The sequence below is a fragment of the Helianthus annuus genome, chromosome 11 (assembly GCF_002127325.2).
Source record: "Helianthus annuus cultivar XRQ/B chromosome 11, HanXRQr2.0-SUNRISE, whole genome shotgun sequence".
NCBI lineage: Eukaryota > Viridiplantae > Streptophyta > Magnoliopsida > Asterales > Asteraceae > Helianthus > Helianthus annuus.
In genome coordinates, this window is record NC_035443.2 from 151,909,394 (window position 1) to 151,937,382 (window position 27,989).

The 27,989-nt window shown below is 37.6% G+C and overlaps 1 protein-coding gene and 1 long non-coding RNA gene across 2 annotated transcripts in view; both read right to left on the reverse strand.

Annotated features, from left to right (window-relative positions):
* Positions 1–888: 888 nt before the first annotated feature.
* LOC118483705 lies at positions 889–2,338 on the reverse strand. Its single transcript, XR_004871127.1, has 3 exons — positions 2,204–2,338; positions 1,687–1,740; positions 889–1,152 (listed from the first exon to the last, which is right to left on the reverse strand). It is a non-coding gene; the product is annotated as an uncharacterized LOC118483705 (long non-coding RNA).
* A 1,141-nt stretch (positions 2,339–3,479) lies between these two features.
* LOC110932503 (thiol protease SEN102-like) overlaps positions 3,480–27,989 on the reverse strand; it is a 48,527-nt gene continuing 24,017 nt past the window's right edge. Inside the window, exons 2-4 of the mRNA XM_022175832.1 lie at positions 3,882–4,054; positions 3,590–3,730; positions 3,480–3,491 (exon numbers count right to left, since the gene is read on the reverse strand). Coding sequence (XP_022031524.1) covers positions 3,480–3,491; positions 3,590–3,730; positions 3,882–4,054 — 326 coding nt within the window. The remainder of the gene's footprint in view (positions 3,492–3,589; positions 3,731–3,881; positions 4,055–27,989) is intronic.

The window sequence follows — 27,989 nt, forward strand, 5'->3', positions numbered from 1 at the left end:
AAATAGTACATTTTTCCTATGGTTTTGGAAAGCATTTACATATCAAACAAGTTATGTGTTTTAATATTTCTTCACAAAATATAATAAATTTTTATCAACAGAAATTTTGGCATCATATAGCATGTCATGTAAGGTTATTTTAGAGTCCTCCAGGGGTATTATAGTAATTAAATTCCTTTAAACCCTACGTTGTTCCCCTATAAAGCCAACCACTATGCTTCTCTTTTTTTTTTCACATCTAGGTCTAGCCATCAACTATTTTCGGGCTGCTTTTTATTCCTTTTTTTATTAGGTTCTCCAAATCGTAGAATTCGTGGTTTGAGATGGATCTTGTGGATGAAATACCAAATGGTTTTACATGTTTTGTGTAAATTTTTGACCGTCATTTCTCTGTTTAAAGAAACCTCTCAAGGAAAATAGTTATGTTTTAAGTAGTGAGAAACCCGCGTGTTGCGGCGGAGTCGACAAGACGGGGTGGGAACATAACTTTTATGTAAGTTGTATATATAGATTAAAGATTTAACCAGTTAAGAGACAAAAGACAACCATAATCAACCCAATCATAAATAGAATTGAAATTTCGACCTTATGCCACATGCACATTTGTACAAAAATTTAATTATATGTCTTTAAGAGACAGATTCACGCAAGCCACACTTTCCATTCCCTCTTCCTCTCCACCAACACCATTAGGGGTGTTCAAAAAACTCGTGGCTCGCAGCTCGCTCGAAAAAAGCTCGAAGAAAGCTCGGCTCGAAAGTGGCTCGATTGTAAACGAGCCGAGCTCGAGCTTGGCTGTTAGGTCCGCTTTTCATTAACGTTAGATCACTTAGAAAAGGGTAAATTTTCGGACATCAAAATACCAACATTGACACAAACTAAAAATTTTTACAAAATTTGGGCATGACCCGTTTGTAAAAACGGACATGCCCCCTGTTTTAACATAAAAGACAATATTCATCTACGACCTTACTAGTTTAAAACTACCCAAACATACCATAAGTTTTCAAGTGTAAACTTCTAACATGATTTAATCTAAGTAACAAAACGTGAGCCCAAAAACATGCATATAACTTGCGGAAGCGCTTGGTAAAGTAATGCTTGAACGTGTGCTCGCTCCACATCTCCAAGTCGCCTATAGAGGTGCTTTACCTACATTCATAAACAAAATTTTAAAAAAGTTAGTTACCACCATAGTAAACTATAACCTTTCGTTTTAACTTTATCCATACAAGACACTTTTACTTTTACGCATTCGACTACCCCAATTGTTGGGTTAGGCATAAACACTCTCTTCGAGAGTTAGGCATACACATTCGACCCGTTTAATTGGGTTTAGCATAAACACTCTCATAGAGAGTTAAGCATTCATATTCGACCCGTTTTATTGGGTTTATTTGCTTTCAACATTACTCTTACTTCAATCCGTAAAACGGATTGTAACTTTCATCTTTGTTATGGCATTCAAGCTATCCGTTAGAACGGATGGCGTACATCTTTACTTGACACGATTGAATCTCAATCGATCAATTGCATAACTTAATACCACTTTCATTAGCATACCCAAACCCGCAAGGGATTTGTCGCTTACTTACTACTTGTCGCATTTTTCATACAAGGATAATTTTACATCAAAATTTATATAAATAGAAAATATAACAAGGACTTGTATGCAAGGAAACATACCTCGATCTTGTGCTCCTTCCGCTTGCTTAGTGCTTGTACCTTCTTCTTTTACGCCTACATTAGAACATTCATTCTTTCACTTAGTTTATCAATTCTTTCTACTATTTTCATATACATTCATCTTTTATGCATTTCATCGAACACTTGGTAGGCATCATATTTAAGGTACAAGGTACAAGTCTATTAAGCATGTTCCTACTAACTCATCACAACACAAGACTCACCTTCCTCTAAATTCACATAATTTCCATTCTAAAATCAGTTTATCTAGCATTCAAGCATCACAACCATTTCACATATCAACTAAAACATGATCATAATCCTTATGAACCTCCTATTAGTAACATAATCTTTACAAAGTGGGTTTTCACTACACTTTTCATACAACCTAAATTCAAGTATGACTCTTGTTCTAAAAAGCAAATTTTAACTCAGATTTATTACAATTGATACAAGGAATCGAGATTGGGTTTTACCCCTTATTCAACAATTCACAATTTCAGCAAATTAAACTTACCACTTCACTAATTAGGGTCAGATTTTCGCAAAAAGGTGCTCATGCATCGAATTTTCTTGAGATTTAAGCTTCAATTCTTGATTTCTTGAGTTTAGGGTTATTCACCCTCTTCCCTGCCCTTGTTCGATCGATCCCAACACCAGACATGGTGTTTTCTTTTCCATTTCCTAATTAAACCCCTTTTTGTTTACTATTTGCACTTTAGTCCCTCCTACTTTGAGAAAGTGTTTTAAGTTAGGCTTTATCACTTAATTAGCTACCATTTAGTCATGTTTCATTAACCAAGTTACATTCTTTATTTATTTTGTATATTTATTGTCTTACTAACATTTTTAGGGCGTTACATTGGCCTACCTCGGCTCGTAAGCTGGCTCGATAAGGTTTACATCCTTCATTTTTTTTGTCTCACATCGCTTAGAAAACAAAAACTAAGGGAGTATCTCCCTTATATAAGAAGGTAAAGACAATGGAGAAAGTAAATTAACTATTTATACTTGGATATTTAGCCATATGGTTAAATTAAATGGCAATTATGGCTCTTAGGCTATGAAGAAATTCATTTTTAAGTGTTTTTTAAGTAATAAATTTTGCGGTTCTATGTTAGTTTGAGCTAGATCGAGCCGAGCCGAGCTAGCTCGAATTCTAATCGAGCCGAGCTAGCTCGAATTCTAATCGAGCCGAGCTCGAGCCTCAAATCTCAGCTCGATATGAAATTCGAGCTCGAGCCGAACCAGCTCGAATCGAGTTCGAGCCGAGCTCGAGCTGGGTCTAGCTCGGCTCGACTCGGCTCGTTTACAGCCCTAAACACCATCAAGCAAAATATAGAAATCTATAAAACAAAATATAAATAGATACCCATCACCTCAACAATAATACGCATGTCTTGTTCCAACAATGTCACTAAAACTTAATTTCCGCCCAAAAAAATGATAACTAAACATCATTTAAAAAGAATCACTTGATCTAAAAAAAATATAAACACCTAACTCTTTTCTAACTGGAATTTTTCTTCTCACCATAGTGGTAACATATTTCTATAAAAAGATCAAGGTATTCAATTTAGTTCAAGAGTTACTCTAGAGTTCATGATAGGTGGGTGCATTATTAGAGTTCTTAACTGGATAAGAAACATGTATATTAATACCGCATAGCCCCATCGGATCAGGAATGTATTCGTCTTCTCCCCAATCGGGTCCCCAAGAATTCTTCACTATCCAGTACTTCATTCCCTCAGGTGTCTCACCGTATCCTACATTTGCTATAGCATGATTAACATTCACTCATTGTCCTGTAAAAACTCCATGTAGATCCATGGAAACATTAATAAGCGAGTTCGGTTATGTTTGTTCATTTGCAGTTTGGGCTTTGTTTTTTTGGCTAAGTTACCTTGTTATAGAATTGAAAATCATGATCGTTAGTCTCAACGGCAGCCGATATTGGTTGGTTTGCGACTGCTTTGATTAATGCTTCTTCGTTGCATTCAGACACATCCTCAAATCCGTCAATCGTTATGAGTGGATGGCGGATCTGGATCAAAAAGAGAAACAAACTAGTAGCTAAATAATAGCTAGAGCAAACATATTCAATTGGTTGATTGAGTTATAGATGTTTTATACCTTTGCAGGATCACAAATTCTGTCTTTAAATGTCCAAGGATAGTTCTTTTCTGTAGTTATACCTCCATGTAGTTGGATGAAATAAATGTTGGTTCCATTATCCCTCCACGACACCCTTGGTTGATACCATCAGCACAGTCAATAAGTTGTTGTTCCGACAATGAGACCAGTTCCCCGGTTTTGATCGCGTTTATTCCTTCAATTGAAACCACTGTCGAAAACGCCCAACACCCTCCTGTAATATTAAGAAGGGAAAACTATTGTTTATGGTTGAAGGTTTGAGAAACAGGATCCAGGTACTTTTTTTTAAGTTTCGCATTCAGACCTCCATTTATGGTTATGAGGAGGCTATCATGATGCGTAAACCTTAACCATCAGACAGTTAACCGAAAAAGCCTCAAACGGTGTGACAACCCTCACTAAACCAGGTTTCCGTACGACTTAATTAACTATTAATTGCTGCTTAATTACTGTGCTTAACTGAGATTACTGATGAACTGCTACTTGACTGTTGACACTTGTACATATCTGCATCATACTTTGATTTCCGTCACTACATTATTTACTTGCTGTACTCTAGTGACAAACATAATGCACAAAAGCACAGTAGCATTTGAGCGGATAACCTATTGAACATGCTGATAAAGCCAGCATCAGGCAGACACTGCCTCTAAGGCCTGTATGAGCCAGAAATATTTTACTACACCCATAGCGTGTGTAGGGATACAAGGGTTGTAGAACTGCGTCTCTAGGAATAAGATATAATGATTGGATGTGCCTAAAACGTACTCTAAGCACAAAACACAGCACTTTATTTAACATACCAGCTTCTAGCTAACTAATAAAGTGCCAAAACATGAGGAAATATTCCTGACACTTTTGGAAATAAATTGTGTCGCTAAAAATATTATTAACGACGCTTAAAAGCTATTTAAGCACTTTAACGGATTACTATCCAACCGAACAACCGGACTATACCCGGAACATAAAAATATTGCCAGAAATATTATTAGTCTTTTTCTGAGCCAGTTAGGGTCCCTGATTACCCTAACACCCGCGTTAAAGCGCAACATGTAACTAACCGAGTTAACCCCTAATCTAACTTGGTTTATCATAACTAAACTCTAGCTATACACTTGAAATCAAACCAAGACCCCCCCCCCCCATTGGAAATCGGCCAACTAGAGGGGAACCACAAGAGTACAAGTTTGATTATTTAATTGTTTATGCCTAATATCAAGGGGACATGTAATCCATTGGTCGATAATCATAATTTTTGTCTATAAAACCTAGAGATGGCACATGAGATTTCTCACACCACATTTCACCAAAACTCAACTCTCTCTCCCTCTACCTAGCTCTCGGCCGAACCCCCTCCCCCTTCTACCACCATTTTCGGCTTTTGATCCATCCATTCCAACATCATACAAGTGTTCAAGGTCACGTATTAGGAGTCTTGGAGCAAACGGAAGCGTAAGGACCTCGTTATCTCGCTTTTATCCACCACCTTTTTGCCTAGAATCTTCCCTAGCCTCGAGCTAGAGGTATAATGCTTAAAACTCATTTTCGAACATATCTAAGGTGGTTAATAAGATTTATAACGGTTAAAATGCGGAAACTTATCTTTTGAATCTTTAAAGTCCACTAAAACATGAATCTTGTTGGTTAAAAAATCATAAGTGGTGTAAAAGTTGTAGTATTCATTTTGTGTGATTATTTAGGCCCGATCTACGTTGTGGTGGCTCGGATCATCGTTTAACCCGACTTTGTTAAGATCATGGATCTTGACATAAGCTTGTCTTGAACGGTACGAGGGTTAAAAGGTGAAACTCTACCACACGAGAAACATGAACTTGTGTAAAAGTAGTTTTACTAGTAAAATAGTATTTAAAACTAACGGATCTACGTATGTACAAGTGGTATTTTCGTAGAACCAAGTGTCGAGAAAATCATGTTTTATAAAAGTCGGATGACACACTAACAAATATGATTTTACAAACCACAAGTGTATAAACACTTGTGAAATGGAAAGTTTCGACAAAATAACAATCTTTGAGAAAGATGACGGGAAGTTGTAAAGGATGATTTATTCTAAAAACGAGGTTTTTACAAGATTAAGCTACTTCATATAAAGATCCACCAAATATAACGGGATCTACGCTATAGTTTTCGGAAAAACTACAAGTTCATGTAATAATGCGATTTACATACTTGTCGACTAGTTTGAAGTGTCGGAAATTGTTTGATTGAATCAAGAAGTTGTTGAAATGATTTTGTAAAAGAAAATGATACGCTTGAGAGCGTGGCCACCTCCAGTTACAGGGGAAACTCTGGCGAAATTTTTCTAAAATCTAACACTTAGAATTATTTACAAGTGTTAGAACTATTTTTGAGATATTTTTCAAAATATATTTCTCCATGACATTATTTACTAAATAATCGGAGGTGGGATTTTCACAAAGCCAAACGTGATAAATATATACCTAGTAAATATATTTTTCACCACACTGTTTATGATTATTTTGTGAAAATATATAAATATTATTTTTAGAGTAAAAATAATATTTACAAACGTTGACGAACCCAAAATAATACAAACGCTTACACGACAAACATATAAGTTACAACGGTAATTACTATTACCACACGATTACTAAAACGTAACTTACGCATTATACGGAAATATTCATGAACGCGTATTTTATCAACGTATTATTTTTGGAAGTATTATGTGAAGAGAAAATATAATATTTTTGAGAAAAATATCTATATTTTGGAATGAGAATTAAAAATATATTAAGTGGGACTCAATGAGATGATACATATACACATGTATTAAATCCCCCATCCTTGGGAAGGAGATTAATTACCAAGTACATGCAAAATATAAACACGAAATAGTTGTCTAACTATTTCCCCAAAACTTAAACTATGAAGCTAAGGCACGACCATCCGTCTAATAGAATTAGCACATGTAGGTCGTTGCACAGCTGCCTGACATTCGGAGTACTTGGTATAGCGACGCACTGACTGTGAGTTCATGTCCCCCTTTTCTCTTAACTGTGTTCAGTTTTCTAAACTGCGGGGGTGAAATACATGTTATATTGATTATGACTACTTTATACATGGTATGGTTAGCGTAAGGAGGTTTGTTACTTAGATCATGTGAGTGGGTAGGCGGAAACTTGAGGCCATTAATCCTCAGGGTAGGACCGAGGGACAGGAGCGGTAGATCTATCTGGGTGTAGCGAGCCCAGCCCCAGGTCCAGCATAACGGACCTTGGGGTGACTTAGTGCCCGACGCATAAATCCGCTAGGTTTGAGTCTTCCTACTTGCACTTCACACATATCAATGGCCTTGCAAACCATTGGTGATCTCTTTTTCCTTATTTGCTACATACCAGGGTTTTTGATAAATACAAAGGTTTATTTACTCACTTTCGCATGAACTCGCTCAACATTATTGTTGATTTTTCAACTTACATGTATTTCAGGAAATTAAAGGTCTGGCACGGTATGGCATGTTTTCCGCTGCATTAGTCACCAAGGTCATCCGCGGTTTGAGGAATGTGACTCTTTCCTGGACAAGTCACAGTCCTTAAATCGTGTTTATGTTATGTTCGGGTTTGCAATGTTTGGACAAGTTTATGGTTGTTAGGGTGTTATCCCGTTAAGACAATGTTATGGTATTTTTATTTTAATGGATGATCTTGCATATTTTTAATTCATATAGCTTGTTATGATTAAGCTATGGTATTAAGAAGTCACACCAAAATTAACCACGCTTCCGCAAAGACAGGGTGTGACAAACGGTTGTTTAAAAGTAGGGGGTCGTTATGACGTAACCCCAACCTTCAATATATATGCACCACCATAACAAGAATACGCTGACAGCTACCTTAAACTTCATAATAATAATCTCAATTCATGTATACTAATCGTAAGCATCCATGTGGCATTTTCAACTTCGCGTGGATTGGACTTAACATAGCGATGGTTGAAAGTGTATCGAGAGTGCATATCTACTTTATGGTCATCCCTCAAATGGGAAACGAGATACGGGATATCCCCAACAACCGAGCACTCTGATCCAGCATACGGACAACTGTACAACCTAAAATTACAGAAGGCCTCATGTTTCAGCTTATGATAGCATGGGAAGATCCCAAGGCACCCAAGGGAGCTGTATTTGCATGGAAACTCGAGTGATTCGGCCACTTTTTCCAACGCAAGGCACCTTATATCCCTGAGTTCTTGTCGACAAGTTGGACACCTTTTGTGTACACGCGTCTTACAGGTGGAGCAAATTGTGTGTCCGTTGTGACACTGCACAACATCACAAAAATTAGATTTAACCGAACGTTTAAGTTTTATATATACTCCATTACATGTCTTAGATATAGGCATTTCGCTTTCCGAGTCCTCGTCAAGCCCCAGCTCAAGCCACTACTCATCAAGCTCTGCTCCCAGCCCCGCAAGGCCAACAAGCAACTCAGGCACCCACGATCAACGCCCGAGTCTGCTTCGAATGTGGTGATCCCAACCACTTTGCGAACATGTGCCCGAATAGGGTGGTGAAACAAGAGCCCCATCAGCAGCAACAACACCAACAGCAGCAGCCTCGGCAACAGCAACAAGCCGCAAGCGCCAGAACCTTCAACATCAACGTGCGCCAAAACCAGGCTGACAACAACGTGGTCAATGGTACGTTCCTTGTGAATGGTATTTATGCTTCATGTTTGTTTGATACTGGAGCCGATAATTGCTTTGTGTCATTCGAATTCGAGAAGCTCCTTAGTCGTAAGCGCTCCCAACTCTCCTCGACATTCGATGTAGAAGTCGCCACTGGAAGAACTGTCGCCGTTAATTCTGTTCTTCGTGATTGTACTCTTGAGCTCAACAATCACATCTTCCCAATCGACCTTATTCCAATGCAACTCGGAAGTTTTGACGTCATAGTAGGCATGGACTTTCTTCGCGAAAACCATGCTGAAGTTGTGTGCTTCGATAAGATGATTCGATTCTTGCTCGCGAATGGTGATTTATTATGTGTGTATGGTGAAACTGCTTTGAAAGGTCTCAAGCTCATGTCGTGTGTCCAAGCTTGCAAGTATCTCCGCAAGTGTAACATCCGTCAAAATGGGTTTCCAAATATAACAACCCTAACGTAAACCGACACCCTCATAAATTTTTCAACACCCTAATATATCTCAAAATGTCTCAATATGTCTTTATATGCACCCCGTATGTGAAAACCGAGCCTAAAGTAGACTATAATATATAAAATAAAATAAAAACCATAAAAATCAAGTTGAGGCGGGCCGCATAGACCCACCCCAACCTTTAACGCGGGCCGCATTAGGGTATAACCGGACTCCGCTGAAACCTTTAGTTTAGGTGGGCCGCGTATGATCTTGTTTAAGTTCATGCGGGCCGCGAGCGACCTAGAATGTGGCGCAGCCCTGGGCCGCCACCTGGCCCAACACACGGCAAGTCTATATAGTGACCGGGCCAAGCTATACGTTGACCGGAGGAGGACGCGGGCCGCGTAAGGATTAGCCTTACCTTACGCGGGCCGCCTGGAAGTCCGATTACAACCCTATAAATAGAAGGCAACGGGCCTTCAGTCCGATCGTTCAAATTTCTTTCTTTCTCTTAATTTCTGAAGTAGTATACACTATACCCGGGCATTATACCCCCCTAAATAACGAGGTTCTGCTCTGTTGTAAGTATTATAACCCCTGGATACGTATTAGATACGCTGCCCGATCGATCTAGGGTTCCGTAACGGCTGTCGTGGTTCTGCTCGACGTAGTCGTTGGAATGCCGTCTCGGGGAGGGTATTACTAATGTTAAAATGGGTTATTATACTAACACACGTGCATTTGTGTAAATTATAGATTATTCCCAGGAAATCACTACTGAAAACCCTAAAATAGCAATGTGAGTAATCTCCTTTTTGTTAACAGTTTTTACAAAACCTTAACCTTTTTACAATGCAATTTAGCAGTGATTGAGTCTTTGTAATTCTACAATTACTGCCGGTATGTTGGGGTTTTGTATACAAATTGTGAGTAACTTACTGTAACAACTCTCATTAAAATTAATAATTAGGATGATAATTAGTCAATAAGTAAACCCTAATTGAGACACCCAAGTAATTCCACACTAACCCTAAAATTTTCGGAATAATCGGAATCAGGATCAGGGCCCCTAAAATCAGGAGGGGTAAACCCTAGTTGATAATAATCAACAAAGTTGCATTGTATATACTGAAATTCGATTTATAAGCTGATTCACCAAGCCTATACCACTGATTAGGCTACTCTAACAAATTAGACTGCACCCTTACGGACCGTAAGGGTTATGGCTTACGGTCCGTAAGCCAGGCTAATTACCTTACGGACCGTAAGGGATCAGGCATACGGTCCGTAAGCGAGGCTCAAAATTCACTATAAATAGCCGAAATTGGCATTCGATTTTTGAAATTACTTCGACGTGAAAATTCTCTGTGGACGTCGAGATATCACGAAATTACCACAATTAAACACACACTGCTTGCGAATTGCTGCCGCAAAACAGGGTAATCACTCGATCGCTATTACGATTCACTTTCCGAGATCAATATATCCAAAGAATGTTTAAGTGCCACCCACATTGGGTTATACTTTGTCGTTCGTCGTTAAATCGATGAATGTTTAAGTATTGCACTTTGTCGTTCATTGTGAGAATTTGATCTCGTGAGTTATCGTAACTGCTGTATTGATCACTAACCCGGTTTTGTGTGCATTATTATTGAAATTAGGTTAACAAGGCTAAATCATATTCTGTCCGCGTAAATCTGCAATGTGAGTCATTCCCCTTTTATAAACTCTTTTCTTACAGTTTGTGAGTCATTCTCTTTTTATCAACCGTTTTACAATACTCCAAAATTATTTTCAGAATTATAAATTACTGTGATTAAGTTTATGTAATCACCAAGTTACAGCCGGTATGTGGGGTATTGTGCACTTTACTTGATAATCGTCATCATTGGGGCAGCCATTGGGTGATATGACCATAATCACAGACACCATTGGACATGTGGGCCAATGGGTCGAGTGGTAAAGTACCGTGGGTAGTTGGAGTGATATCAGAAACATTGTAAAAGATCTTAACACTGTGAATTATAACAAATGTGTCATTTTCAGTAAATAGAATGACTCACTCAGTATTTCCCCGCTGACAAAATCTTTTTCAAACATGTTTCAGGTGATCTATTGTAATTCAGGAAAATGCAGGGGAAGCATTTCAAGCTTAAGATAGTGGCTCAGTATAAAATAAAGAAATATGTTTTTATCAAGAAAATCTTATTATTGTAAATTATCGGGGTTTTATCCCGAGTTGTGAAATAAAATAATCGGGAAAAGTTTTTAGCTTTAAACGATCCTGACAATAGAAATTTCCGCTGCTAAACTCACATAAATAAATATCACGGGATTTCTGTCCCGCGACTCCTGAAACGGGTCAAACCGGGTCAAGGGCCGTGATAGAAATAAGGTGGTATCAGAGCCACTGAGTTAAGCTAATTAAGTATTTAAAGATACTTAATTTTTCCTGATTACTATTATGTGATTATGTGTTTAATCAAACTGATTATTTGTTAGTTACAGTATGGGTAAGCAAAAGCTGCAAGATATCTATCTTAAATTAGATAGGTCAGTCTATGAAGAAGGAAGTTCATCAAAAACTAAAATTTCAAAGCTCCCTACAATTCCTGAAGAAGGAATATTTGTGCAAAAAGCACAATATGAGTATCCGCTTTCTCCTAGAAAAAGGAGTATGATTATTAAGAAAAGTAAGGAGCAAATCAGAGAAAAGAAGATTAAAAATGAAACCCAGGAGTTAATTAATAAATCACCTTGGGAAGATAAACTAGATTAAAAATGGGCAAATTTGTATATGCTAGCCACTGTAGCAGAACATGCAAATCTTTAGATACCCTAAATCTCGCAACAGTACTTCCCAATAAGTAACATAAATAAATAAATCTGAGTCTGTTTTCCTGTATTTTGTACAAATAGTGTGCAATAAAACTTCCATGTTTATTTGTTAAGCTTTGTTTCAAAGTTTTAACTTGGCATTTTTGTGCATGTTGCATATATGCTATACAGCATGAACGAGATGTCTGAAGCTTTTCAGAACCTCAATCTTTACCCGGTGAATATAGAAGTTTCCCACGAATTTACTGGATATTTTGCTGATGTGGACCAACCTGTAAAATTCCATACTCCACCTTTGACAAAACCAAAACGAAAGAAAAAGAAGAATTACGTATGGGGGAGTCATATACGTAGGAAAAAGCCAACTACAAAACTTCCTAAAATAAACAACCCTTTAGAAAAAGGAAAAGAAATTGTAATCAAGGAAAACTCTACCCAGCAAGAGATGGAAAATGAAACCAAGAGAGATTCTAGGCAAATGGAGAGACAGTTTGAGGAATATTCTCAAGAAATAGAAATGGAAGTAGGACAAGGTTCTAGACCAACTCAGGTAGAAATCGGAGAAAGCTCCAACCAAAGCCAGAGAATAACTTTTCAGGAGGAGATAGATATTCTATTGGCAAACTGTGAAACTATTCAGCCTGTCAATACGAATATTTTTACCTATCCTATTGAAAATCCACTCCCTATGACCTTTGCACCAGCAATCCCAGAACCAATAAAACACTCCCAACCTGTAGAAATGGAAGAGTGGTGGACGAATGATTGGCAATTTCAAAATATTGTTACGACCCTTATTCTTTCCTTCCACAATTCGATCCAGAACCCCTACTTAATCCACCAATGAGCACTGAGAATATGGCTGAACTTCGCCATTTCGGTGAAGAATTGATGGATGCAGGAAATAGAATCAGGGAGATAGGGGGACAGATTGCCTGGAAGTATGACGAAAGGGAACTTCGTTTTTAGGATGTCGAGTGAAGAAAGATAGGAGGATGGTAAAACTATAGTTGTGTAATAGTAAAAGTAAATAGTGAAACCAGTTGTAACATAACAAATAAAACGTTGTAAAATAGTGGTGTGTATTGATGCATACTATAACCAGTATAACATGAAATCGAGAAATCGATAGTTTTGACTTTACGTGTATTGTAAATTGTCTGATTGCTTATATAAATTGCTATCTATCAAGATACTAATAACAATTATTATATATTATCAGATGGCAAATAGTGGTAATGAACCAGTAAATGAGGTTAATCAATCGGAACAACATCCAGGGGATCAATATATGACTAGACGAGATATTGAAAATATAGTTGCACAAGGGATAGCCAATGCTATTCCAGCATTTGTTGCTGCTGTAAAAAGTCCAATCGAACCACAACATATCATTCCTAGTAAACGTACTTCTGAAGATAACTTCAGTAATAGTATCAACGGGGACAATGATCATGTTAATCATGATAATGAATCCTAGCACACGCCTAAGAAACGAAAGGCTGCAATACCTGGTTGCACTTTCAAAGAATTCCTTGCTTGTAAACCCACTGAATTTGCAGGCAATGAAGGGGCAACTGCATCGCTGCGTTGGTTAGAGAAAACCGAAGCAGTAATTGCAATTAGTAAGTGTGCCAAAGATGATCAGGTCATGTACGCATCAAATCTGTTTAAAGAAGGAGCACTCGAATGGTGGAACACTGTGTTACAAGCTAAAGGAAGAAATAGGGCTTATGCTATGACTTGGGAGGAATTTAAGAGTCTGGTAGAAAGAAAATTCTGTCCTGAGTATGAAAAGGACCAAATGGCAAATAAGTTCCTAAACCATCGGATGTTAGGTGTGGATTGTCGTGGTTATACTTCGACATTCTTTGAATATGCTAGAGTGGTACCAACACTGGCTTCGCCAGAATCGGTACTCATTTCTCGCTATATTTGGGGATTAATTAGCGAAATTCAAAATATCGTTAAGGCTGCGAGACCTCGCACTATTGACGATGCAGTAGAATTAGCTAACACCTTAACTGATGAACTGATACGCACAAGAGATGAAGATAGGAAAAAGGAACTAGCTCAGAAAATTACCCAAGGATTTAGGGTGGGTAATAGTAGTAATTTCAAGAAAAGAGGAGCAAGACAATCTTCAATCCCGCCATTCTGCAGGAATTGCAGAAGGAAACATTTTGGAAGATGCAATGCAATTTGTAATTTCTGCAAATCTGTAGGCCATAGTGAAGAAAACTGTAAAAAGAAAACTATAGTCTGTTTTCACTGTGGGGAAACAAGGCATTACAAAACTGAATGCCCCAAACTGAACAAAATCACCGATAACAAGGGCAAACCAGCTGAAGGAACTACTAAAAAGAATGCTAGAGCATTCCAGCTAACTACTCAAGAAGCAGAGCTCATTCCGGATGTGATAGCCGGTACGTTTTTAGTTCACAACGTTTATGCAAAAGTATTATTTGACTCTGGTGCAAACCAAAGTTTTATAAATACTTCATTTGTTAAGCTCTTTAGTTACCCTTAACTACCGTTAGGCAGATTTTCACAGTTGAAACTGCAGATGGGAATTCAGTAAAAATCAATCAGGTTTTGCAAAAAGTAGAAATAGAACTCTCAGGTCATAAATTTGTTGCAAACCTATTGCCTATGAAATTAGCTGAGTTTGATGTTGTGTTAGGAATGGATTGGTTAATAGCCAACCATGCTCAAATCATTTGTGATAGAAACTCTATAGAAATTCAAGCACCTACTGGAGAAGTAATCATGATTACAGGAGATAAACCTCGAAAGCCGCTGAAGTTCATATCAGTAATGAAAGTTGCTAATTATGAACGGAAACAAGAAATAGTATATATGATTTCAGTAATCATTTGTACTAAAGGAAAAGAACTCAAGGAAATTCCTGTAGTCTCAGAATACCCAAATGTATTTCCGGAAGATTTACCTGGGTTACCACCAGACAGGGAGGTAGAATTTAGGATTCATCTAATTCCAGGAACTACACCGATAGCCAAGGCACCCTATCGATTAGCTCCAACCGAAATGCTAGAATTGCAAAAAACAATTAGATGAATTACTAAACAAAGGATTTATACAACCTAGTTCATCCCCTTGGGGTGCACCAGTGTTGTTTGTGAAAAAGAAAGATGGATCAATGAGAATGTGTATCGATTATAGAGAATTGAATAAGGTTACAATTAAGAATCGATATCCGTTACCTAGGATTGACGATCTTTTCGATCAAATTCAAGGTGCTAGATATTTTTCTAAGATAGATTTAAGATCAGGATATCACCAGCTGAAAGTACAAGAAGAAGACATACCTAAAACTGTCTTCAGAACTAGGTATGGTCATTATGAGTTTACAGTTATGCCCTTTGGACTAACGAATGCACCTGCAGCATTTATGGACATGATGAACAGGATCTGTAAACCATATTTGGATAAATTTGTAATTGTTTTTATAGACGATATACTTATTTATTCAAAAAGTCAGATCGAACATTGTCAGCACTTGCATGCACTCTTAACTTTGTTAAGAAAAGAAAAGTTGTACGCCAAATTCTCGAAGTGTGAATTTTGGTTACAAGAAGTGCAATTTTTAAGGACACATGGTGAATCACGAAGGTATTCACGTAGATCCTTCTAAGATAGAAGCAATCACCAATTGGAAGGTTCCGCAAACCGCAATGGAAATTAGAAGTTTTATAGGATTAGCTGGATATTATAGACGGTTTATTAAGGATTTTTCCAAGATAGCTATACCATTAACTAAGCTAACCTGTAAAGCCACTAAGTTTGAGTGGGGACCAAACAAGAAGAGGCCTTCAGAATCTTAAAACAAAAATTAACCAATGCTCCAATCTTAGCCTTACCAGAAGGAACAGAAGCTTTTGAGGTATATTGTGATGCTTCAAAATTAGGATACGGATGTGTGTTGATGCAACGCAAGAAGGTAATTGCGTATGCTTCCAGACAATTGAAAAAGCACGAAGAAAACTATACGACTCATGATTTAGAATTAGGAGCTATAGTTTTTGCCCTTAAGATATGGAGACATTATCTGTATGGAAGTAAGTTTACTATCTATACAGATCATAAAAGTTTAAGATATATATTTGGGCAAAAAGAGTTAAACATGAGGCAAAGGAGATGGATGGAGATCCTGAGTGATTACGACTGTGATATTCAATATCACGAAGGAAAGGCAAACGTAGTCGCAGACGCCTTAAGTCGTAAGTATCATGAGAAGCAAAGGCGAGTCCGTGCTCTTAGAATAAATCTACACGTAGATTTAATGGAACAATTGAAGGAAATCCAGGAAACGGCAATCAAGGACGATGCCGAAGGATTGAAAGGTTACCTAAAAGAACTAGAACAAGGAAATGATGGAATTTGCAAATTCCACAAAAGCAGAATTTGGGTGCCTAAGCAGGGAAATTTAAGATCAAAGATTTTAGAAGAAGCTCATAAATCTAGGTATACTATACACCCAGGAAACAATAAGATGTACCAAGATTTAAGAAAGAATTTCTGGTGGATAGGAATGAAAAAGGATATAGCCGAATACGTATCTAAGTGTTTAACTTGTTCACAAGTTAAAGCCGAACACCAGAAACCTTCAGGTCTATTACAACAGTTAGAAATGCCTGTATGGAAATGGGAACTCATAACAATGGACTTTGTTACTAAGTTACCCAAAACCAGAAAAGGTAATGATGCAATTTGGGTAATTGTGGATCGATTAACCAAATCTGCTCATTTTCTACCAATCAAAGAAACCTTTAGCATGGAAAGGTTAGCCAAATTGTACGCAGATGAAATAGTAGCCTTACATGGAGTTCCACTCTCCATTGTATCGGATAGAGATAGTCGTTTCACTTCCCGGTTCTGGACAAGTTTCCAAGAATCAATGGGAACCCGACTCAATCTAAGTACTGCATATCATCCACAGACAGACGGACAAAGTGAAAGGACAATCCAAATTCTAGAAGACATGCTCCGAGCATGTGTAATTGACTTTGGTGGTAATTGGGATAACCACTTACCATTAATCGAATTCTCCTATAATAATAGTTATCATTCAAGCATCGAAGCCGCTCCATTCGAAGCACTGTATGGACGCAAGTGCAGAACTCCCGTATGTTGGGCGGAAATAGGAGAAAGTCAATTATCAGGTCCAGAAATCGTGCAAGAAACCACAGCCAAGATAACTCAAATCAAGGAAAGATTGAAAACATCCAGAGATCGCCAGAAAAGCTATGCAGACAATCGTCGCAAGCCACTCGAATTCCAGATAGGAGACAAAGTACTTTTGAAAGTATCTCCTTGGAAAGGAGTAGTACGATTCGGTAAGAAAGGAAAACTGAGTCCAAGATATGTTGGACCATTTCCAGTGATTCAACGAATAGGACCAGTAGCTTATCGCTTACAATTACCAGAGGAACTAGCTGGAGTACATGATGTATTTCATGTGTCCAATCTTAAGAAATGCCTAGCAGACGAATCCTTGGTAGTACCTCTTCAAGACATAGAGGTAAATGAAAAGCTGAAATTCATAGAGAAACCTTTACAAATAGAAGACCGAAAGATCAAGTTTCTCAAACACAAGCGACTAGTACTAGTAAAAGTCAAATGGGAATCCAAGAGAGGACCAGAATACACTTGGGAACTGGAGTCAGAAATGAAGCGGAAATACCCTCATCTATTTCCATGAATCTCGAGGACGAGATTTTTCTTAAGGTGGGGAGGATTTAACAACTCTCATTAAAATTAATAATTAGGATGATAATTAGTCAATAAGGAAACCCTAATTGAGACACCCAAGTAATTCCACACTAACCCTAAAATTTTCGGAATAATCGGAATCAGGATCAGGGCCCCTAAAACTCAGGGGGGGTGAACCCTAGTTGATAATAATCAACAAAGTTGCGTTGTATATACTAAAATTCGATTTATAAGCTGATTCACCAAGCCTATACCACTGACTAGGCTACTCTAACAAATTAGACTGCACCCTTACGGACCGTAAGGGTTATGGCTTACGGTCCGTAAGCCAGGCTAATTACCTTACGGACCGTAAGGGATCAGGCATACGGTCCGTAAGCGAGGCTCAAAATTCACTATAAATAGCCGACATTGGCATTCGATTTCTGAAATTACTTCGACGTGAAAATTCTCTGTGGACGTCGAGATATCACGAAATTACTACAATTAAACACACACTGCTTTCGAATTGCTGCCGCAAAACAGGGTAATCACTCGATCGCTATTACGATTCATTTTCCGAGATCAATATATCTAAAGAATGTTTATGTGCGCCCACATTGGGTTATACTTTGTCGTTCGTCGTTAAATCGATGAATGTTTAAGTATTGCACTTTGTCGTTCATTGTGAGAATTTGATCTCGTGAGTTATCGTAACTGCTGTATTGATCACTAACCCGGTTTTGTGTGCATTATTATTGAAATTAGGTTAACAAGGCTAAATCATATCCTGTCCGTGTTAAATCTGCAATGTGAGTCATTCCCCTTTTATAAACTCTTTTCTCACAGTTTGTGAGTCATTCTTTTTTTATCAACCGTTTTACAATACTCCAAAATTATTTTCAGAATTATAAATTACAGTGATTAAGTTTATGTAATCACCAACTTACAGCCGGTATGTGGGGTATTGTGCACTTTACTTGATAATTGTCATCATTGGGGCAGCCATTGGGTGATATGATCATAATCACAGACACCATTGGACAGGTGGGCCAATGGGTCGAGTGGTAAAGTACCGTGGGTAGTTGGAGTGATATCAGAAACATTGTAAAAGATCTTAACACTGTGAATTATAGCAAATGTGTCGTTTTCAGTAAATAGAATGATTCACTCAGTATTTCCCCGCTGACAAAATCTTTTTCAAACATGTTTCAGGTGATCTATTGTAATTCAGGAAAATGCAGGGGAAGCATTTCAAGCTTAAGATAGTGGCTCAGTATAAAATAAAGAAATATGTTTTTATCAAGAAAATCTTATTATTGTAAATTATCGGGGTTTTATCCCGAGTTGTGAAATAAAATAATCGGGAAAAGTTTTTAGCTTTAAACGATCCTGACAATAGAAATTTCCGCTGCTAAACTCACATAAATAAATATCACGAGATTTTTGTCCCGCGGCTCCTGAAACGGGTCAAACCGGGTCAAGGGCCGTGACAGTTACCTTTGGACAAAGAGTTAGCCAATGCGTAATATGACCATCTAGTCAGACTTGACACTACTGAATGAATAATTGGGTAGATATAAACATTGTAATCGCCCTCAATACTGTTTAAATTAAATTAATAATTCTTGATTAAACTGAGATTCACTCACCAGTATTTTCCACTGACAAAACCTTTTTAAAACGCGTTTCAGGTAACACAATGTGAAAGCCAATTAGAAGCCAGCTGGACATCACTGAAGGCTTGGAAAAGTGGCTATAAAAGTTACCTAAATAAAAGAAAGCGTTTATTTCAATAAAGTAGGATTTATCCCTGTAAATCAGTTGTAATAAAAACTTGGGTTTTACTCATATGTTTAATATTATAAAAAGTGGTGGTTTACTCTGATTTACTATTTCCTAACTACGGTCCTGATGAAAATTTCCGCTGCCAAATCAATCAAATAAGTTAATAACGTGATACCATCGAAACTGGCTCGCGGCCGCCCGTTCCCGGGAACTAGGGATCGGGGGTTGTGACAGAAGGTGGTATCAGAGCTATGCCACTGATCCAGCCACAGAAGTGTTCCGCTGACATCAAAATTCAAAGTGTTAGGAAATAAATTACGGAAATACGTGCATAATTGTATTTTCTTGTTATGTGTTATCTGACTATTTGTTAGTTTACAAGATGAGTGACCAAGGACCTTCTGACGCCTATCGTCAACTGTCTGGTTCGCCTAGGAGCGAAGGCACCTCCTCTTCTCAGCCTGCCCTCTCAGGGTATTCTGCTGATACTGAAGAAGGAATCTTTGTGTTTAAGGCTCAGTCTGAAGAGCCATTTCCTCAGAAAAAGAGGGGATGATTCAGTAGGGGAGCACACGAACGTAGGAAGCGCATGAAAAAGTTGCAGGAACAGCGAGTGTTAGCCACAGCTAAGAGAGAAACTGATGCCTATGCCCAAGATATGCTCAATAGGGGTATAATCAATATCCATATTTTAGCAACCACTGCAGCTGACCCAAATCTGGAGCAAATGATAGCACCCCAACCCCAACCACAATTACCAAATCCTGATCAACCCATGGAAGTAGAAAACCCCGAGAATCAAGTGGAAATGCCTGATTATAACCCGGAGGAGATCCCTAGGGTACCTGCACCAAATCCCCTAGACCCAAACAATTATGACCCCTGGTGGGATGAAGTTAGGGACTATGTGCAACGCTACCCGATTCCGGAAAATGTGCCAATGCCCAATCTAGGAGGCTACCCAGGGTTAGATCTTCAAGATCCCTACCACGATAATGATATATACATCAGGGAAATCTTAGAGAATCCGTACCCGTACCAAGCCCCGTACCAGGAACCCGCACCTCAGATTCCAAACCCAGTCCTAGAACCTGCACCCCCAATGAGTGCAGAAAATGTGCAAGAACTTAGGACTTTCGGAGAAGAAATTTTAGAAAGTAGTGAAAGAATGCGACAGGTAGGAGAGCGCCTCGTCTGGAAGTATGACGAGCGCAATATGGATTTCTGGATGAATCCATATCATGAATGTGATGGCAGAAATGGTAGAAATAGTAATAATAATATAATATAATAATAATATATGTGTGTATGTGTTAGAAAAAAAACTACGGATGCATACTACTAGTATTGTAGCTTTACTTTTCAGTCGGTATTGTAATTTTAAATTTAGTACTGGTGTGTAATGATGCATACTATATGAATAGAGTAAAAGTCGCTATGCTCGACGCTTTTGACCAAAAGTGCGTGTCATGTGATTGGCTATATTCAAATATTATCTGTAATATTAATATGTGGTAAATGTTTAAAATTCAGGTGGCTAACGAAGGAAATCAAGATCATCTGAATAACGATAATCAGAGCAACATTAACATGGTTAATGAGAATCCGAACAACAATAACAATGGAAACCAAATGGATAATAGTGCTATCCAACATATAGTAGCACAAGGAATCATAGATGCAATGCCATTTATTATCCAAACTGTTAAAGAAGCTGAAAATAAAAGTAAGCATAGCAGTAAGCGACCAACTGAACCTGAACACAGCGTGAACAATGGACTCGTACTTCAAACGCCCATTCGTAAAAGAAGAAGAACCATGCCATATGGTTGTTCTTATAAAGAATTCTGGTCCTGCAAACCAATAGAATTCTCGGGCAATGAAGGACCCATTGCAGCTTTACGCTGGATAGAGAAAACTGAGACAGTTCTGAAAATAAGCAAATGTGCTGAAGAAGATAAGATAATGTTTGCTTCAAATCTGTTCAAGAATGCAGCCCTAGAATGGTGGAACACTATCCTCCAGTCAAGAGGAAGTGATAGGGTTTATAACATGGAATGGGAGGAATTTAAAAACATGGTAGAAAGGAAATTCTGCCCTCCCAATGAAAAAGAGCAGATAGCAAATAAGTTTCTGAACCTTAGAATGACCGGAGTAGACAGTAAGGGTTACACTACCACATTCTTTTAATTGGAGAGATTAGGCATGTAGTCAAGGCAGCTAGACCCCAAACCATAGAAGAAGCTGTAGAACTAGCCAATACCTTGACCGATGAGTTAATCCGTACTAGAGAAGAAGACCAGAAGAGAAACTTATCCCAAAGGCTTACTCAAGAATTTCGTTCTGGAAATTACAACCGTAGGAATGTAGGTTCTACGTCTGCACCTTATTGCAAGTATTGCAAAAGGAAGCATTCTGGAAAATGCCCTATGTACTGCAATTTCTGCAAAATATCAGGTCACAAGGAAGAAGATTGCAGGAAGAAAGCCAATAGCAGGGTATGCTTCAACTGTGGGGAACAAGGTCATATCAAGCCAAACTGCCCAAAATTGACTCCAGCTGCAAACAACAAGAACCCTAAAAATGCTAGATCATTTGTTCTAACTGCTGAGGAGGCCAAGATGATCCCAAACGTCATTGCTGGTACGTTTTTAGTTAATGATATTTTTGCTAAAGTATTATTTGACTCTGGTGCAAACCAAAGTTTTATTAATACTTTGTTTTGCAAACTCCTAAATCAATCAATAACTAAACTACCACACGAATGTCTAGTAGAAACCGCAAACGGAGAAACCATTAGGATTTTTGAAATCTTGCAAGGAGCAAGAATAGAAATTTTTAATCAAAAATTTACTGCAAACCTTTACCCAATGAATCTGGCTGGATTCGATGTTGTGTTAGGAATGGATTGGTTAATAGCCAATAAAGCCAATATTTTATGTGATCAAAAGTCAATTCAAGTAAATTCACCAAGGGGTGAAAAGATCACAATTAAAGGAAATAAATCATCTAAATCCACTAAATTCATCTCTGTGATGAAAACTGCAAGTTATATAAGAAAAGGATCTATAGTGTACTTGATTTCTATAATCAGTAACACTAAAGGAAAAGAATTAAAAGACATTACAGTAGTGTCCCAGTTTTCAGATGTTTTTCCAGAGGAATTGCCAGGACTACCGCCAGACAGGGAAGTCGAATTTAGAATCCATCTGCTACCAGGAACAGCACCGATTGCCAAAGCACCTTACCGTTTGGCACCCGCCGAAATGCAGGAATTAAAGAGACAATTAGACGAATTGTTAGAAAAAGGATTCATACAACCAAGCTCATCGCCATGGGGAGCACCGATATTGTTTGTCAAAAAGAAAGACGGATCAATGCGTATGTGCATTGACTACCGTGAATTGAACAAAGTCACGATTAAAAATCGGTATCCATTCCCAAGGATCGATTACCTGTTCGATCAACTTCAAGGAGCTCGATTTTTCTCTAAAATCGATTTAAGATCAGGATATCACCAATTAAAGGTACAGGAAGAGGACATTCCTAAACCGCATTTAGGACAAGGTATGGTCATTATGAATTTACTGTCATGCCATTTGGTTTAACCAATGCCCCAGCCGCATTTATGGACATGATGAACCGAATATGTAAGCCATATTTGGATAAATTCATAATTGTCTTCATAGATGATATTCTAATTTACTCTAAAAGTAAAGAGGAGCATGCAAAGCACTTGCACTTACTTTTAAGTTTGTTAAGAAAGGAAAAGCTTTACGCAAAATTTTCAAAGTGCGAGTTTTGGTTAGAACAGGTACAATTTCTTGGACATTTAGTTGACCATAAAGGAATTCATGTGGATCCAATAAAGATAGAGGCAATTACCAAATGGAAAACCCCTGAGTCACCAACTGAGGTTAGAAGTTTCTTAGGATTGGCCGGATATTATAGAAGATTTATTCGAGATTTTTCTAGAATAGCCATTCCGTTAACTAAGTTAACCTGTAAATCTGTTAAGTTTGAATGGGGACCAAAACAAGAAGAAGCCTTTAGAATCCTTAAGCAAAGATTGACCCATGCACCTATATTAGCATTACCAGAAGGAACTGAAGATTTTGTAGTTTATTGTGATGCTTCTAAATTAGGTTATGGATGTGTGTTGATGCAACGTCAAAAGGTTATAGCTTACGCCTCTAGACAGCTTAAGAGCCATGAAGAGAATTATTCAACCCATGATTTGGAATTAGGAACTATAATTTTTGCCCTTAAAATTTGGAGACATTATCTTTATGGTAGTAAGTTTACCATATTTACAGATCATAAAAGTTTAAGATATGTTTTTGGGCAAAAAGAGTTGAATATGAGACAAAGACGCTGGATGGAATTGCTTAGCGATTATGACTGTAATATCCAGTATCATGCAGGAAAAGCCAATGTAGTGGCTGATGCTTTAAGTCGGAAATATCACGAAAAGCCAAAAAGGGTACGTTCTCTTAAATTAAATCTACAAGTAGATTTAGACGAACAGATTAGAAAAGCACAAGAATCAGTAATCAAGGAAGATACTGAAAAATTAAAAGGAATGATTAAGGAACTAGAACAAGGATCAGATGGAATTTGGAGATTCCATGAAAAGAGAATGTGGATACCTAAGTTAGGGAATTTACGTCACCGTATATTAGAAGAAGCTCACAAATCTAAATATACGATGCACCCAGGAAGTGATAAGATGTAACAGGATTTAAGGAAGAATTTCTGGTGGATAGGAATGAAAAAGGACATAGCAGCTTATGTTTCTAAATGTTTAACTTGCTCACAAGTTAAAGCTGAACATCAGAAACCCTCAGGCTTGTTACAACAATTAGAAATGCCAGTTTGGAAATGGGAATTGATAACAAAGGATTTTGTTACCAAATTACCCAAAACGAGAAAAGGTAATGATACAATCTGGGTGATTGTAGATAGGCTAACGAAGTCAGCTCATTTTCTACCAATGAAAGAAACTTTTAGTATGGAACAATTAGCCAAATTGTATGTAAATGAAATTGTTTCATTACATGGAACACCTTTATCAATTGTTTTTGATAGGGATAGCCGTTTTACTTCTCATTTTTTGTCAAGTTTCCAAAAAGCAATGGGAACCAAGCTGAATTTAAGCACCGCTTATCATCCTCAAATGGACGGGCAAAGTGAAAGGACAATTCAGACAATGGAGGACATGCTCAGAGCTTGTGTAATTGATTTTGGAGGTAATTGGGATGATCACTTACCTTTGATAGAATTTTCTTATAATAACAGTTGTCACACAAGTATCAATGCTGCACCATTCGAAGCACTTTATGGACGAAAGTGCAGAACCCCAGTCTGTTGGGCAGAAATTGGGGAAAAGCAACTATCTGGACCTGAGATAGTCCAAGAAACAACTGACAAAATTATTCAAGTCAAGGAACGACTGAAAGCAGCACGTGATCGACAAAAAAGCTACGCTGACAACAGACGTAAGCCGTTAGAATTTCAGGAGGGAGACAAAGTATTGTTAAAAGTTTCACCTTGGAAAGGAGTGGTAAGATTCATCAAAAGAGGAAAGCTAAGTCCCAGGTATATTGGACCCTTTGAGATTATTAAAAGAATAGGACCTGTAGCCTATCATCTACAACTGCCAGAGGAAATGGCAGGAATACATGATGTATTTCATGTATCTAATCTCAAGAAGTGCCTAGCTGATGAATCACTCGTAGTACCTCTTAAGGATATAGAGGTAAATGAACAACTCAAGTTTGTAGAGAGGCCTCTACAGATTGAAGATAGAAAAATTAAGAATCTCAAGCACAAGAGACTATTTCTGGTCAAAGTGAAGTGGGATTCCAAAAGAGGACCTGAATATACATGGGAGCTTGAGTCAGAAATGCAAAAGAAATATCCACACTTGTTCCAATAGATCTCGATGACGAGCTCTAAAACAAGGTGGGGAGGATATAACAACCCTAATGTAAACCGACACCCTCATAAATTTTTCAACACCCTAATATATCTCAAAATGTCTCAATATGTCTTTATATGCACCCCGTATGTGAAAACCGAGCCTAAAGTAGACCATAATATATAAAATAAAATAAAAACCATAAAAATCAAGTTGAGGCGGGCCGCATAGACCCACCCCAACCTTTAACGCGGGCCGCATTAGGGTATAACCGGACTCCGCTGAAACCTTTAGTTTAGGCGGGCCGCGTATGATCTTGTTTAAGTTCATGCGGGCCGCGAGCGACCTAGAATGTGGCGCAGCCCTGGGCCGCCACCTGGCCCAACACACGGCAAGTCTATATAGTGACCGGGCCAAGCTATACGTTGACCGGAGGAGGACGCGGGCCGCGTAAGGATTAGCCTTACCTTACGCGGGCTGCCTGGAAGTCCGATTACAACCCTATAAATAGAAGGCAACGGGCCTTCAGTCCGATCGTTCAAATTTCTTTCTTTCTCTTAATTTCTGAAGTAGTATACATTATACCCGGGCATTATACCCCCCTAAATAACGAGGTTCTGCTCTGTTGTAAGTATTATAACCCCTGGATACGTATTAGATACGCTGCCCGATCGATCTAGGGTTCCGTAACGGCTGTCGTGGTTCTGCCCGACGTAGTCGTTGGAATGCCGTCTCGGGGAGGGTATTACTAATGTTAAAATGGGTTATTATACTAACACACGTGCATTTGTGTAAATTATAGATTATTCCCAGGAAATCACTACTGAAAACCCTAAAATAGCAATGTGAGTAATCTCCTTTTGTTAACAGTTTTTACAAAACCTTAACCTTTTTACAATGCAATTTAGCAGTGATTGAGTCTTTGTAATTCTACAATTACTGCCGGTATGTTGGGGTTTTGTATACAAAATGTGAATAACGTTACCACTGGACAAAGAGTTAGCCAATGCGTAATATGACCCTCTAGTCAGACTTGACACTACTGAATGAGTAATTGGGTAGATATAAACATTGTAATCGCCCTCTATACTGTTTAAATTAAATTAATAATTCTTGATTAAACTGAGATTCACTCACCAGTATTTTCCACTGACAAAACCTTTTTAAAACGCGTTTCAGGTAACACAATGTGAAAGCCAATTAGAAGCCAGTTGGACAGCACTGAAGGCTTGGAAAAGTGGCTATAAAAGTTACCTAAATAAAAGAAAGCGTTTATTTCAATAAAGTGGGATTTATCCATGTAAATCAGTTGTAATAAAAACTTGGGTTTTACTCATATGTTTATATTATAAAAAGTGGTGGTTTACTCTGATTTACTATTTCCTAACTACGGTCCTGATGAAAATTTCTGCTGCCAAATCAATCAAATAAGTTAATAACGTGATACCACCGAAACTGGCCCGCGGCCGCCCGTTCCCGGGAACTAGGGATCGGGGGTTGTGACACCAAAATCAGACTCGTTTTAAAATTTTGATCCTAACCCTTGAAACTCGAAGTTTTAATGGTTGAAAGATTTTTTTTATCGTTAATTTGATCCATTTATAAGTATATTTATTTATTTATTCATTAGTGTAATTAATTAAAATTAATTAAATTTACAATTACAAAGTTTAATTTTTTTATTTATTTTATTTAAACTAGTTAATTAAGTTATCTAATTCTTTAATTAATTAATTAATTTAATTAATTTAAAGATTTATATATATAACCGAGTTAGTTAGAAATGAGTTTTTAAGGTTATGTAACTAACCAAGTTAACCATTCTAAGTTAATCAAGTTCTCTTAGTCAAGGGTTTAAATTGTAACTTATAACATTTATAAGCTCCATACCTTTAATTTCCTTTTCTTTTGCCGCCAAAAGAAAATAAAAGCCAGTAATGTAATAGTTGCCGTTTTCTTTTCGTTACTTCTTCCTAAATTTCGGGACGAAATTTTCTAAAGGAGGGGAGACTGTAACGCCCTGCTATTTCATACTTTCTATATTTGGAAACCCTTGCTTGAAATTCTATTTTTGGAAGTCTTGAGTTCTTGTAATCGTCGTTCGTTATATCGTTGTAAAATCCGAGACTTATCATAATAAAATTCGTTATTTCATACGAATTATACTCCGTTGATTTTTACATGCTTAAACATTTAAGCCTTATGTGCCCGTACCCTTGTAAACACATGCGTAACTTACAATCAATACGTGATGCTAGATATCCTATACGTGCAAACACTTGATTATACATTTACAATATACACAACCTATACTTTTATTTTTATACAAACTTATTAGTAGATTTTTATATAAATTAAGCTTAATAAATTACCTAATATTAATACTAGAATATGCTATTTTAGTGTTTAAATTAGAATCAAAGTAGTCTATGTAATGTATGCTTAATAGGTTTAATATATATACCTAATCTCACATAATGTGCATTATTATATCAAACCTATTAGAAAAAAAAGGAAAGTTGAATCCATGCACACCAATACAATCCAACGACAACAATACTAATATCATTTTAGGCTAGTATTCATTATATTATATCAAATGGATGTATGTTAAAAAATATATATTAATAAAAGAGGGCAGCCCCCCTTCTTGCGACCAGAACTGCCAAGGCAGTTTGTTTGGGTGTTTTAATTTAAATGTTTCTACCCACCATGATATTACATTTGATATAATAAGTTAGTTAGTCACATGTTATAATATACTTAAA